Here is a 15,681-nt window from a genome sequence, read left to right as displayed (position 1 = left end):
ATATGTCGTATGATGGCTCATTTTTTTATTAAGACTTAAGATTAAATGCCAGCAGGTGGATAAATCAGTAAAATGTTTTTAATCTGCATAAATCTCAAATTTAAGTGGATATACATACTGGGTGTTTCAAAAAAATACATCTGAATCTGGCCATACCAACTTTAGTTAACGCTAGAGTAAAAGCAGCAGTATAGTGTATTGTATTTACACATGTTGGGAATATATGTGTGAGAAGACAAAATGTATTAAGCATCACAACTAATACCAAATAATATCATCAATATTTTTGGACCTGAACTATTTCTCAGTTGCCAGTCATCATGAGCCCCTGATGATTTAGAGAAAGCCAAAATTCCAGCCACTAGTATCAATAGAGAAACTGGCTGGTAGTGTTTTCATTTATTTCCACTAGAGGCAACGTTTACCTAAAAAACATAAACTCTCCTGTTGCTACAGCTGCAGATGGTAGAGCTGGAGTCTCTCTATGGGAGGAATGAGGCCACTCTGTTGTTTTGACCATCAGTCATACCAAACACCATGTGAGGACCTCTCATGATCACACAACAACCAAGAGAGAAATCTTGTCTATTGCAAAATAAACCAACTCCTTGGGAAAGCTGAGTTGCTTTAGGTTAAACATTTGCAGCACTGAAGTAATTAAATCATCCTTATTGCCACCAACAGAAACAAATAAAGAGAAAGAGATAAATAAATATACTGTTAAGGGGCAATTCTGTAGAATAATACAGACTATGGTGTGCAGCATTTTCTTAAGCTCATATTTTGTCTCCCTCTAGTGGTTATTTGGAGGACAACTAGAATATCCAGGAAATCCAGGTGTCAGTACTGGCCGTTGACCACCTTCTGCACAATTTCTCTTTACAGTTGTGTCCCACATTAACAAAGAAGCTTAATTACAAGCTGTGACGGTATTGTCTAACATTACTCTCAATGTAGCAGTACCTACCAATTAAGCCATATTGAGAAATGTGCCAGGTGTTCATATTTCTGTCTGTCTAAACACAGATCAAAATGGAGGTTAAGTGCTGACTGACTTATCAGACGTGTACTTGTGGCAGTCCCTCAGTCTTTGGTACTTGTTGTCACTTTAGCCAAATTATTTCAGATGAAAGTCACATTTCCCAATGAGTTGATAGGGGGGTTATTCAGATCACCTGAGGTAGAGTGTGAGGACTGGTTCATAATTAAGAATCGAGAGCAGCTTGGAGAATGTCCCCTGTTGGCCAATCAGAGGGAGATTGCATATTTTCTTACTGCTCATTAGAAGGAAGGTAGACAATTGCACACCTCAGGCTCACTGGTCCTTTCTTGACTTAATGCAAACGTCATTTCAGTTATAATTTCAGCTAGCTCCTAATGAGACTCTTTTTGACATTGTACTTTTCTGGTTGAGGGTGATTTTGTGCACTTTTCCATTACCTCCATTCATACCAATTATCTTTGCTTGATAACCTAACACTCCCAGGCTTTATTTGATTTATTGGTTAATTGTGGCCTTTTCCCCAAGAGGAGTTTGCCAATCACTGAATAGGCTGTGTTTGTTATTAAAGAGGCATTTGATTATAATTGGAGAGGCGTTTCTTTAATCATTACCGCAACATACTTAAAGGTAGGGTAGGTAATTCACTTCAGAAACACTTTTTGTTATATTCCATGGAATGCTCTTAACATCCCGATAGCAATGAATAAATGAAATGCTTTGACAATAAATATATACAAATATTTCATCTGTGGAAGCCGTGGTGCTGTAAAAAGCAAGTCCAATTATCTGCCTCGGCCCGCGGCAGATAACTGGATGGCCTAACTGCCTGTCAGCCTTCCACCTCGTGCACAAACTTATCTCGTGCCCTCATTGGTCATGTGCGAGTTTGTGTGTGTTGGAGGAAGGGCTCTGTAAGGAAGTCTGAAGGAAGGGGCAGATTGTTTTCGGTTGTGTACTTGCAAATTCTAGCTTACTCGAGCTGGTTTCTTCATTCTTACCTACCCTACCTTTAAGCAAATGTTGTATTCATGACATAACTGAACATGAACTATGAATCATGTCTCGTCTCCAACATATCATGCTTTTTTTCATATATTCATGGCCTCCCCCCTGATGTTCCACTTTACAGTATAGCCATACATGGGATGTTGGAGTTTTGCAATGTGTTTTATTCTAATAAACTACTACTAAAGTTATACAGGTCTGGAAATTATTGTATGTGTTTCCACAGAAAAGTATTCATACCCCTTAACTTTTTTCACATTTTGTTATGTTACAGCCTTATTTCTAAATGGATTAAATTCATTTTTGTTCTCAATATCCCACACACAATACCCAATAATGACAAAGCAAAAACGTTTTTAAAGAATTATTGCAAACGTGTTAAAAATTATTAAATTAGATATCACATGTACATAAGTATTCACACCCTTTGCTTTGACACTGAAAATTGAGCTCAAGTGCATCCCGTTTCCATTGATCATCCTTGAAATGTTTCTATTGCTTGATTGGAGTCCACTTGTGGTAAATTAAATTGATTGGACACGACTTAGAAAAGAACACAGCTGTGTATATGAGGTCCCACCGTTGACAGTGCATATCAGAGCACAAACCAAGTCATGAGGTTGAAAAGATGCTCGAGAGCGCTCTGGACCTCAGACTGGGGCAAAGGTTCCCCTTTAAAGGACCCTAAGCACACAGCCACGATAACAAAGGAGCGGCTTCAGGACAAGTCTGTGAATGTCCTTGAGTGGCCCAGCCAGAGCCCAGACTTTACCCCGATTGAACGTCTCTGGAGACATCTGAAAATGGCTGTGCACCGACGCTCCCCATCCAACCTGATGGAGCTTGAGACAATCTGCAAAGAAGAATGGGAGAAACTGCCCAAAGAAAGGTGTGTCAAGCTTGTAGCATCATACTCAAGAAGACTTGAGGCTGTAATTGCTGCAAAAGGTGCTTCAACAAAGTATTGAGTAAAGGGTGTGAATACTTGTGTTTATGTGATATTTGAGTGCTTTATTTTTAAGTCATTTACAAAAATATTTTAAAACTTTTTCCACATGGTCATTATGGGGTATTGTGTCTCGAATGTTGAGGAAAAAATTATTTAATCCATTTTGAAATATGAATGTAACATAACAAAATGTGGAAAAAGTGACGGGGTATGAATACTTTCCGGATGCACTGTAAATGGACACAACATTCCTAGTAGCAAGTGATCATTTGCAAACCTTCAGCAGTTCTCCTCGTAAAAACCTAATAAGCCATACTTAGCAACAAAGGATCAGTAAAGTACCCCATGAATATTTTCTATATATATACCAAAGAATATAGATCCTAGAGTTAAAATATACTGATGTATTTTCTCGAAAGAAATGTGATTATTAGCACGGGATCATAGAAGTAGTTTGGACTCCATTGTTGTAAGTAGTAATTCTGCATAAAGCATGAAACATACATGTGTGTACAATTGTATTTCTTTGAACCATTAATGATAAAACGCTCCACCAGGAGGTTAACATTCACAGCACAAATCAGATTCAGACAACAGGCGGATCAAATATAAGCTCTTAGTCATCTGGAGAATTGGTTTCGGCTTGAGAAACACTGGCCAATTTGCTTCTTCAAACAAGGACCAATCTGTGTCTTCAATATTGGCCTTTATCAAGCACTTTCAACAGCTGCAATGTTGTGGTGATCGACCCCAATTATGTGGAGATGGACGTGTCAAGAGGCGATCCTGGTACTTTATCAAAATAGCCCATTACTACACAACCAAAGCTATTATTTCAGGCTTAGTCCAGACACTGGTCAGGGGAGTAATGATAGAATCGGGTCTACCTTGGAGGTTGGGCCTTGAAGTTGACTTTAAAGATGTCATCCATGTCGTCCAAAGAGCCAACAAACGGTTTTTGGATTGTAGCCATGGCTGTCATACTGTGGTAAACAGGGTAACCCATTCGTTTTTTTAGCTTTAAACTGGCACATTGCAACACCCAAAATGTGTCAATACTACTGTGTGCAACCTTACCTTATGATCTTTGGGTTTAATCCACAGTCACTCCTCCATATGTGAAGAGAGAAGACAAGAGTGTGAAATATATGAAGATATATTTTCAGATTTAGCCTCCCTTATAGAACTGCAAGAGGTTGTGATATTTCTCTTTTGTTATGGCTGCTCTTAAAATGCACTCCGGACATCTAATAATGGGCCTTAATAAATTCTGCACATTGACTCAAATAAAAATTAAAGTGGACCTATCATGCTATATTTGAAACATATATTGTAGGGCCATACCTAATATAAAACATTTCTGTGAAGTTTCAAAATACCAAACAGATCATGCATTTTAGCCATGCCTCATTTCGCTCTATTTGCTCTTTTACAGCCCTGTTTTTGCAAGGGCTGATTCTGCTTTTGTGGCAGACTACAACGCCACTTACAGGCCTGGCATATGTACTACAGCGTCTCCAGCGCTTTCGAGGCAAATTCAAATAATAATCAGCTCCGTTGCAGCCCTGTTTTTAGAGATTATCTGGGTATGGAGGAAAAGACGTACAAAAGTGCATTTTGCATGATAGGTCCCCTTTAAACTATTCCCAAAAGACCTAGGTGCATTTCAATATGGCGAAGAATGACAATAATAACCAAAGAGTCAATATTATTGTATAATAATAATATATAACAAAAATAGGAGGCAATAAGAAGTGGACGAGATAAAAGAGTTAAAGGCACTGCTAAATAAATATGTTTTAACTTTGTCAATGAGCACTAGCAACTGTTGTGGAACATCTAATTACATTCAAGTTCTTAAAAATAAATCAGTATTATTAGTATTATGTGATGAAAAAGCTGTATTTTGTAAAACTCTGAGAAGGACTTGGACTACATAGCATGCATGCATACAGGTCTTGCCATATGGTTTTAAGAACATAGTGAAAAGATTCTTTATTGTAAATCATTTTGTACCTGAAATGTAAAAAAAACGGTATGCTTATATATGCAGAGTAATAACTAGTCTACATGAGTTCAAAATATATTGATATATGTTTGTGATGCTAGGTCTGAACGATTAGTCGATAAATCGATCGACCTACAATTAAGTGTCATCAATGTTAAGGTTCAACCTCCAAGAAAAGTGCTAAACATTCACAGTAACATCTCTGCTTTGCACAATGTATGATTTTAACAATAAATGACCTATTATCGATAAGGGAGATAGTGACTAGTGGAAGCCCTGCAGTTCACCAACATGAGGATCAGGCTCATTATAATATCCCAGAGAAGGAGCTCTACTCCCAGCCTCGGATCTCCGCCCCACTCTCAGTCATCTTGACTACAGCTCGGAGCCCGGATGCGCCGCCATGCCGACTCTATCAGCGAGCGGAGTAATGTATTCACCAACCTGACCGACACTGGGCGAGTGGGAGTTCACCGAAGAAGTCGACAGGACACTTTGGAGGGCAGAGCAGGCTTATCCGCGGACAGACTTGCAGGAGGACCGCTTCGCTGTGTTTACTGGCGTGTTCGCGTCGCCTGCCACGGGTGTGTTGATGTTGGACTCTTGGAGCTAGCTGCTAACGTTAGCATCAGAGAGTGCGCGGCAGTGACAGTCCGGCCGGAGGCGGGGAGCACCGAGAGGTGAGACTGTTACTTTGATTCTCTCTACACTGTTGACTGCACGCCATCTGGTAGATAGTGCCACTTTCTGCTATTTTAACCACGATTTCAGGAGGGGTTTAGACGGCAGCATATCGAGGTGGGTGCTTGACTGTGTGTGTAGTAAGGGCTGTTTGTTCGGAGTAGAGCTGCACGTTTAGTCGACGTTTCAGTCTCCTGGCCCAAGCTAGGAGCTAGCCTGCTAACCAGATAACTGTTCAACACTGGGACTCCTCAACTTTTCTGGTCAGTAACCCCCTGCTTAGACATAGCTTCACATGTCAGATAGCAATCTAATAATGGCGTACTACCAGAAACCCTCCATCTTAATATGGAGACATTTGTTGTTATTGTGACATGATAGAAAATGACAGTGGAAAGTAGAGGATCACCTGATCTGGTACATCCTCTTCTGTAAAACACATAATGATTGGCCAAGGCTTGCTCTTAAACTGACCCTCATGACTTTCAGGTCCTTGGACTTAAGTTTGAGAATTTCAGAAGTATAATTTTGTAGTTTGTCGATATAAGGGACTTTATAACGCAGTTAAGTGTGTGCCTAATAGAATGTATTTAAATGTGTGAATATAGCGATAAGGATGCACCTCATTGTTCACTGTACTTTAACCCTCAAACACGTTTTGTCATATCTTACGGACGGTTTATTCTATGACTTAGTCAACCAACCTCTTTTTAATAACTTCATATCATTGTTTTCTGTATTGAATTACTTGTTTTTAAAATAAATCAATATTTTGATATGTATTGGGTTCCTCCAGCCTAAAGCACCCAAGTACAGCTTATGCAATGTAGATAAATACCATAAAATAGATTGATGCATTGTTTGCCATGTGTGTTAATTTAAAGTATTACACACTCTGGGTCTGGAAGGATTCTGGAGCAGCCATACATTGGCTAATATGCTCCATTTTTGTTTTGTCAACAGGCAAATCTAACCGTTACTTCACAAAAATATTACTTTTATTTTTTTGTATCTTCATATGATATTAACTACATAACTATTCATTTTTTAGGGAAATAATTTTTGATATCGTTTTTATCAAAATCCCAATATGTACTAGTTCAATGTTTGTTAAGCATGTGTCTGAATACCATATTTACTCATTCTTTAGGGTCTCTTCAAAAGACTTCAGAAAATGATAAAAATCATAATAATTTAAATATATTTTCAATAAAGGTAAACCTTAATACATGATTATCCCCACAATATTGTGAATCATATTGCCATATATGTTAACATAATTATCGTTACATATTTTTTCAAACTTGTTCAGCTTAAATAAAAATTGTTATTTGTGTTTTCTGTGTCTTTCAGATCCAGAAGAAATTCCATGTCTGCACCAGCCCTGAAAACCAAAAGAGATGTCTGTTGATGAGGATACTGTAAAAACGGGCAGTCCACAGGCCAGCTCTACTTCAGCTCTGCAGCTCTCAGAATGTACTGGAGGTTACAGCAACATTTCTGTCATGGTGGAGGGTACCGCAGCCACTCCTGATTTTGCAGCTGCTTGTCCAGTCTCAGACACTGAAGCCTCAACAAAACACACCATCGTGACTGAAGCGCTCTCCCAATCTGACGATGCTGGACAGGGAGCGAGAGCTAACGAGAATAACATAAATCCCAGGAACAGCTTTCATCATTCCAAACAACCGCAACAAACAAAACTAACAAAGCGCCGCAACACAGCGGCCTCTAGTTTCAAGCATCCGACATCTGGCAAGAGGAGACGGAGGGCCAATTCTGAGAGTGACTCCGTCCTGCCTACCAACTTCCTCCTGGGTGGGAACATTTTCGACCCACTGAATCTGAACAGCCTGCTCGATGAGGAGGTCAACAGGGCCCTGAATGCAGAGACGCCCAAATCTTCCCCGCTGCCTGCGAAGAGTAGAGATCCCGTGGAGATCCTCATCCCCAGAGACATCACAGATCCTCTGAACCTGAAAAGCGGGCTAGCAGAAGGCAGTGTTTTGGTGTCCCCCTTCAGGATTGGTGGCAGGAAGAGACACCGCAACAGACACCATGGAGGAGGAGGAGGAGTTGGAGGTGTGGGAGCTGCTAGTGGGATTGCAACCACACAGGTTAACCTCTCAGAATCAGGAAAAAGTGAGGTTAAAACGGCCACCTCAGCAGCCCCGCTGCCAGGTACGTTAGCCACATGTTCTGCACCAGATGTCTCCAAAGAGTCCAACAGTTTCTCTAGTGTCCCCGAGGATTCACACGAGCAGTCAGCTGACATCTCTGCCAGCAGCAAGGAGGAGATGACATCTGTATCTTTAGAGGATTGCACATCCGCCTTATCAGGGGCACCGAACCAGCACACGAGCAGACGCAAACGCAGGCGCACCTCTGGCAAAATGGAGGCCCCTGTGACTCATTCTACCCCCCTTGGAAAGTCAGGATCTGGAGACAGAAGTTGTGGAACGGGGGGGTCGAGAAATCCCCAATCCTTCCACACACCAAGGAGTGGGGCAAAACCAGGGCCAGGAGGTCGCCAGCACCAGCAGCCTCACAACCAGGCGAAGGAGCAACAAAAGAAGAAGTTCCAGTATGGGAACTACAACAAGTATTATGGCTACCGCAACCCAGGCGCCAGCGAAGACATCCGGGTACGGGTGCTTCGCCCAGAGTGGTTTGAAGGTAAAGAGGTTCTGGATTTGGGTTGCAACTCAGGCCATCTTACACTCTATATTGCCAAAATGCTAAGACCTGCCCGAATATTGGGCGTGGACATTGACAATGGACTGGTACATGCAGCCCGGAAGAACATCAGACATTATCTGTCTGAGATGCAGACCCAAGAGGCCAGGCATGCAACGCAGGAGAAAAAGAGCACTAAGCAGGAGGAGAGGAATGGGAAAGAGAGTCTCACAGGCTCTGAGAAGAAGCACAATGAAGCTGAAGGCAGGGAGGAAAACGGGAAGCCAGCGAAAGGACAAAGTGGCCCTGCAGAGGCTGCAAGTGACAATGGCTCCTGTCGCACAGATGAGGCAGGGACCCAGAGGCAGGGCGGCAAAACAGAGGAAATGGACCAGGAAGATTGTGATCCGTCCCCCGCTGATCACTCGGTGAGCTGCTCTTTCCCTGTGTCCCTGCGGATCACCAGGGGGCCCATCGCTGCACCTCCTCTGACAGAATCCTCCACCACCCGGCCCGGGGAGTTCCCCTCAAATGTGTCCTTTGTCAAGGTGAGTCACATGGGAACCTTTTTGCATTTTGGGAGTTTAGATGAAGGTCAAATTAACATCCGGTATTTCAGGTTTAGGCACCGCTCGCGATATGTCTGCATCATGATAGCAGCACGATGTCAAAAAGCTTGCCCTAGTCCATTGTCAAATATCTTAAAACACACCAAAATAATGAATTAGGAGATGTTGAACCTGAGGATAATGGTCTTGCCTCAAGACAACGGTTAGCATTGTCACAGCACATTATAGCATGCAGATGTCACCACATAGCTTTTCTGTACAAGATGCACATTAACATACCAGAAAAATGAATAGCAGTTTTGGATGTTAAATATGTAATTTTGTAAATGAGTATACATTAATATTCAAAGTGAGTGAACTTTTTCTTTTTTTAATTATTTTTGTAAGGCCTCAAGAGGTAAGTAAATAAAACACTTGCAGTGGATCTTTCTCCCCTCTTTAAAAAAACAGTTATGTTAGCCATAATCTTTTATAGTTGGATCGTTTTATAAGGAAGCATCTGCCTCACATAGTTTCTCTGAATCACTTCAGTAAGACGGAGTATTAAGGGAATTAATTACCGCTGGTGTGCACTTGTGTTTTTGTTTGTGTTGCACAGCTTTGGGTGTGTTTTCATAATCACTATTCCCTGAGGCTGCCAGCGATTTTGAGAACTGAAAGCAGGAAAGAGGAATCAGACTGTCTTCTTACCTTTTTCAAATGGCATTGGCATATCAGTCCATCCCGTGTTGGAGAATGTGACAAATTGTTACGATAGCTTTTCTCTTTTAAATATGTTATTGTTCTAATCAAGCTTTCTTCACGCCGGCGGCCTTGTGCCTGGGAGGTTTCTACGTAGGCAGTAACATGAATAGGTTAGATAGAGAACCCGTGGTGTTTCTGAAGGAAATCGATAAGTGCCTCCTCCCTGCTACGAGGCATTAGAGATAATGGCAGTGCAGCAGCACAGAGCTTATCCTGTAAGAATGAGTGGAAAGCCTCAAGACGAGGCCCTGAGTCCCCCCCCCTCTCAAGTCGGGAGCACTTTGAGGTAGCATATTTTAATTAAAAACAGCAGGTGTTTTTTTTACCTCTTAAAGCTAAATTCTCATCGAAGTTATTACAAAAGGTTATTTCAGTGACTTGGAGTTAAGAATAACTCAGCCCTTTTGAACATGACTTCAATGTGTGATAAGCCAAACCCCAGCTATTAGACGTGCCCGTGTCTTATTCTGTTGTCTCCTGTGGAAAAGGAGTATTGTGATAATCACTTTCTAGTTGTCTTCTGTTTAAATGGTGATCCAGATCAAATAACACACTCCTCCTGTTTCCCATCAACTCTTTTCTTCTGTGCTGTTTTCCCATCCAGCTGGAGTCAGCTGTTTTTACTTGACAAATGACTTGAAGGGACAAAGCAATTATTAAAACAAATCCTTTTCTGGGCTTCTCCGCACACTAGCTTTCAGATTATTCTTCACCGAGCAGCTGTCAAATGTGTTGGTTATTCTCCCTCTGAGCTCCTGCCTTTGTTTATGCCTTTTATTAGAAGATCACTCTTAATAAGGCATTCAGTATCACAGCAACACTTTAAAATTACCATCATTAATAAAGTTAATTGTAATTTTACTGTTGACAGATTATGAAATCATAATGAGATTTACTTATTATTATCGTTAACTATAACTATAATTAATGATATTTTTTCCAAAGTCAATTTATTATATAAAGAAATAATGACTTTATAAATCATTGGGCCTATTGTATCATAGCGTATAAGAGAGGATAACAATTGCATTCAGATGACTTTGGTAAACCTTTATTAACAGTTAATCATTGCACATGTTCATGCTATATTACTTGTGTGTTTGTCTCAGAGAAGTTTTTTTTATTACCACCACAAAAACCGTTTAACCACAGCCATGTTTTTCTCACCGCATCTCTTCTCTCCTTCAGGCCAATTACGTACTGGAGAACGACAATCTTCTCTTGACTCAGCGGCCGGAGTACGACGTGATCATGTGCCTGAGCGTCACCAAATGGGTTCACCTGAACTGGGGGGACGGAGGCCTCAAGCGGCTGTTCAAGAGGGTCTACAGACACCTCCGTCCGGGGGGCATGTTCATCCTGGAGCCACAGCCCTGGGAGTCCTATGTGAGGAGGAAGAAGCTGACGGTAAGAAACCCCAGATGAACACCTGGGATATCCCACGTGCACGTTCTGATTTAAAGGTCACCTATTATGCAAAATCCATCTTTTATACATCAACATGTGTCCCCTTTGTGTAAAGAGATTCTGAAAGTTTCAGGAAGAAAGATTTGCTCTTTTTTTGTCCTGATCCATTTATATAAAAAGTAGAACCTGTCTGAAAATGAGCTGATCAGATTTTGGCCACTTTGTGATGTCACAATGTTTTTTTGGCTTGTGTAACCATTAGCCAATCACCAACCAAGGTAACCCCCTCCCACCTTACCACCTGAATCTCCTCCTGGAGCACCTTTGTGTTCTTTTTAACCAAATCTCTCTCAGAGGGGCGTGGGGAGGGGCTCCTTATTTTCATCTAAAGTAACAGACAGAGAATCAGCACTTTGGAAACAGGGCTGAAACAGAGGGGATTATGGGTAATGCTGCAATGATCTGTTTGGTGTTTGGAGCCAAACACTTCAGAGACATGATTTGCATATATCTGAGACCTATAATATATTGNNNTTGTGGCATAAGCCGTTTTCTACAGGCACTTTTTACCGGCGTATTTTTCATTATGATTCTACTTGTGATAGTCGGACATGACAACCTGTGCAGCCCATGTATTGATTCCATCTGATAGCTGCTATAATACAAAACAAAACGTCTGCCTCTCTCCACAATGATCAATAACAGTGAACGGATGGTCAAAGTAAGGTACAAATAAACAGAATCACACGAAGCCTGGTTAGTGTTGCCTGACTTTATAAAGTGTGTGTTTTTTTATAAGTGTGTGGTTGCCTTCTAGTCACTTTGCTCAGCCCTATTGCTTGTAGGCAGGCATGACGAGACTCTTCAGTCGACCCATGTTCAGGGGAGGTGGGTTTAGTTTCCTGCACGCCTCAACGTAAGCGACGCCGCCTCTTAGCTCCGAAGCTCTTGCCTCTAGTCTAGACCGACAATTTTTTGGAGCTGGAAGTGAACCGGATTCCGGAGCTAAGAGACGGAGCCGCTGCGGTGTGAACAGGAAAAAACCGTACTTTTCAGGCTCCAGCTCCGAGCCGGAGCTGAAAACGTGTTGGTGTGAAAGGGGCATCAGAGGGGCGTGGGGAGTGGCTCCTTATTTTCATCTAAAGTAACAGACAGAGAATCAGCACTTTGGAAACAGGGCTGAAACAGAGGGGATTATGGGTAATGCGGCAATGATCTGTTTGGTGTTTGGAGCCAATCAGAGACAGGTTTTGTATATATCTGAGACCTGTGATATATAGATGAAAAACAGTATGATAGGGCACCTTTAAATCCATCAAGGCAGTGTTTGTGTCCAGGAGAATGGAACAGACCTTAAAATATATCATGGAGGTGTTCAAACATGCGTGTGAGGCGGTCACCTGGGTATGAGGTCATGTGATCGGGACGCCAGCTTGGCCAGAGCGCTCATCAGAGTGGTGACGACTCTGGGGGCGGGGCAGTCTGCGCCGGGCAGGGGGGCGGAGGACGTGATCTCAAACAGCACCGCCTCCAACGCCTCGAAACAGGAAGTGATGAGCGTCACGGAGCAGCGGGAGTCACATGACACCGAGAGGTATTCTCCCAGCACCCACACCTGGAGGAACAACACATTAAAGGATGTTTTTTGGCACGTTTTCTGAATGATGTGATATTTGACAAGATTATTATCACACAGGGAAGGGATGCTGAGGGAAAAGCTTGAGGCTTTTATCCAAAGATCTACAGAAATTAAACATTTTGAAGAGTTTGATCCTCTTCTCTGTAGCACGTAGACACACCGTTTTTGCATTTTAAGAAATGATATGGTAACTAGGCATACACACCTAAAGAGTGAGAAAAATGTAATAAACAAATTGTAAAATTGATGAATAATATATATGATAAAGTTAACAAATGTTATAAGTCAGCAATTTCATTTTACATTTTTTATAATTGTTATTGTCTTGTATTTTGGTACATTGTAATCCATGTGTGTTGGTCTATAAAGCCCTGAGACAAATGTGTTTTCTGATATTGGGCTATATGAATAAAAATAGATTTGATACATTACTTGTTTTATCTAACCGTAGGGTATTGTGGATACCTCTCCCATTCTTCCCTTTTATGTCAAATATATGAACTGAATTTCATATGGTTATGGTTTTCATTCCATACAGTATTCATTTACAAGATCCTATCACCTAACCAGTTCCTTATCATTTGTTTCATTACTGCTACTCTACTAGGAATACGATGGATAGAATCTGTCTTTTAGTTTTTTCTCCTGGTGTTTTATTTCTTCGTGTATTTACCACATGAGTGTAGATTTCCTCCTTGCTGTACACGTTGGCCGTGGCTCCAGAGAACTCCAGCAGCTCGTGGGACTGATCCATGACCAGAGAGGGGTGCAGCTTACACAGCCTCAGCAGGTGGGAGCTGAACACCCTGCAGACACACAGAGAGCAGGATATCACAATATTTAATATGTGTGTGTGTGTGTGTGTGTGTGTGTGTGTGTGTGTGTGTGTGTGTGTGTGTGTGTGTGTGTGTGTGTGTGTGTGTGTACCTGTGTATCTCTTTGTTGTATTTGGGGATGTTGAGGAGGAGGCTGCTTCTCTCCAGCATCACCAGGATCAGGTGAGCTAAGAGCTTCTCATCTGCTACCTAAAGACAGACACACATTGTTTTAAGCCGAAACTAAATATGCATTATCTTAATGTTCTGGAGAGTATTAGGGTCAGGCTCAAGAAAAATAAATTAGGAGGGAAACTACATTTTTATTTTATTTGAATCTTTTTTATTCTTAGAATTTTGAAGTTATTTTTCTTTGTTCTTGAAATGTGTACTTTTTTCTAAAATGCAAAAACAAGAAAAATAAAATCCTCCTCTTGGTGTATTTTTTGTTATACCTGGCACCAATCAACTAATCATTTTTTACAATCTGCTGTTGTAATCATGTACATTTAAATAAGGGATTTCTGATTCTGAATTCTGAAAGTTCATCCTTTTCTTAACTTTCTTTTACAACTCTCATTTATTTAACATCATAGCGGGCTCTAATACTTTTCAACTGTTCTGTATGTGCAGTAGTTGAAGTTTCTTTACCGTAATAACAGTGTTGAAAAAAATGTGCAACAGCACAGGGACAATCTGGGCACACTGAACAACTCTCGGCCAATCAGCAGTCTCCACCAGCAGCTCATGGAGCGTGCTCAGTCGGTCGATTGTGTCTCCTGAGGAGGGAGAGAGAGAGAGAAGTGATTCAAAAATAAAGACACACAGTTAACAGTACTAAGTTAGCCTAGCTTAGCATAAAGAAAGGGTAAAACAGCAAGACAGCACCTTGAAAGATCAATAATGAACACAAAACATCAGGAAAGATATTTGGTTACCTGAGCCCGCTTCCCCTCTCAGCAGGAAGAGGAAAAGCCCTCTGAAAGACGAGCTTCGAAAGGCATCGAGTGACAGGAGGCCACGGCCACTCTGCTCAGAGATGGGCAAACAAGTTGACCTGCACGGACACATAAACAACAAAAAGAAATCAGTAAGACAGTGGTCAAAATAAGATCCTAGTTGATGTAGTGGTAGGCAGTCCATATTACATATTAGTGGTAAGAAGTACATGGACATATCTTAAACAGTTTAGGAAAACTATTTTTAAGCTAGCATCTCATTAGGAGTCATTTTGAAGCCTTCGTTTTTAAGCTTTTATCGTTGGTTTTCACACTGGTTGTTTATTTTATTTGATTACACTACACTGCCCAATACTGGATTCTGATTGGTCCTTTTTGGAACATTCAGCAATCTGTTATTTCTCGACAGCAGGCCGTTGCTAAGGACCCTGTGATCAATGGACCATGTGCAGTCATATCAATCCGCAGAAAGAAGTCTGGTCAATTTAACGTCAGCTGTGGCGAATGTGAAGCACTCTAAGCTGCATGTGTGTATACTAGGTGCTGTATATATATATTTGTATTCATACAGTTTTGATCTAAAGTGTGTGTGTGCACCTGACTTGCAGCACCAGCGTGGCGGACAGACAGGGCAGGTCCAGCAGAGTGTGCAGCAGCTCCACTGCAGTACCAGCCGTCACCAGAGAGGGCAGCAGGTCCACAAAATCATCCACCACCGCCGGGCTGTCCCACGCCAAGAACTGCAGGAACACACAGGAAGCTTGAGTATCCATCACTTCTCTTCACCATCCTGCAGTAGATGTGTGTGTGTGTGTGTGTGTGTGTGTAGAGAGTACAGCACTGTGTGTGTTCACCTTCAGCAGGTTAGGGAAGGAGTGTGTGTAGAGTGTACAGCAGTGTGTGTGTTCACCTTCAGCAGGTTAGGGAAGGAGTGTGTGTAGAGTGTACAGCAGTGTGTGTGTTCACCTTCAGCAGGTTAGGGAAGGAGTGTGTGTAGAGTGTACAGCAGTGTGTGTGTTCACCTTCAGCAGGTTAGGGAAGGAGTGTGTGTAGAGAGTACAGCAGTGTAAGTAAGTAAGTAAGTAAAGTTTATTTATATAGCACTTTTCACAGAAAGGATTCACAAAGTGCTTCACAGTGAGATCACGATAAAAAGGAGAATACATGGTGTAAAACAAGGAACACACAGCTACATATACACATCAAAACACAACATCAAAACATAA

At 41.6% G+C, this 15,681-nt stretch overlaps 1 protein-coding gene and 1 long non-coding RNA gene across 3 annotated transcripts in view; one reads left to right on the top strand and one right to left on the bottom strand.

Moving 5' to 3' along the window:
- Window positions 1-2,111: 2,111 nt before the first annotated feature.
- On the bottom strand, window positions 2,112-5,262 carry LOC104962327 (uncharacterized). Its single transcript, XR_800192.1, has 4 exons — window positions 5,205-5,262; window positions 4,035-4,067; window positions 3,845-3,940; window positions 2,112-2,883 (listed from the first exon to the last, which is right to left on the bottom strand). It is a non-coding gene; the product is annotated as an uncharacterized lncRNA (long non-coding RNA).
- A 4-nt stretch (window positions 5,263-5,266) lies between these two features.
- The window catches only part of mepcea (methylphosphate capping enzyme a), a 13,820-nt gene continuing 3,405 nt past the window's right edge, over window positions 5,267-15,681 (top strand). Inside the window, exons 1-3 of one of the 2 annotated variants that reach the window (XM_010790757.1) lie at window positions 5,267-5,645; window positions 7,000-8,870; window positions 10,824-11,042. In XM_010790757.1, the coding sequence (XP_010789059.1) occupies window positions 7,047-8,870; window positions 10,824-11,042 (2,043 nt within the window). In that variant the 5' untranslated portion in view covers window positions 5,267-5,645; window positions 7,000-7,046. Of the gene's footprint in view, window positions 5,646-5,754; window positions 5,910-6,999; window positions 8,871-10,823; window positions 11,043-15,681 lie in introns of those variants that run through there. The other variant, XM_010790758.1, reaches the window with a different exon arrangement.

Source organism: Notothenia coriiceps, unplaced genomic scaffold, assembly GCF_000735185.1.
Source record: "Notothenia coriiceps isolate Sejong01 unplaced genomic scaffold, NC01 NC01_scaffold00034559, whole genome shotgun sequence".
NCBI classification, from domain to species: domain Eukaryota; kingdom Metazoa; phylum Chordata; class Actinopteri; order Perciformes; family Nototheniidae; genus Notothenia; species Notothenia coriiceps.
The sequence above is the reverse complement of the archived record's forward strand: the minus strand, read 5'-3'. Positions and strand labels throughout refer to the sequence as shown.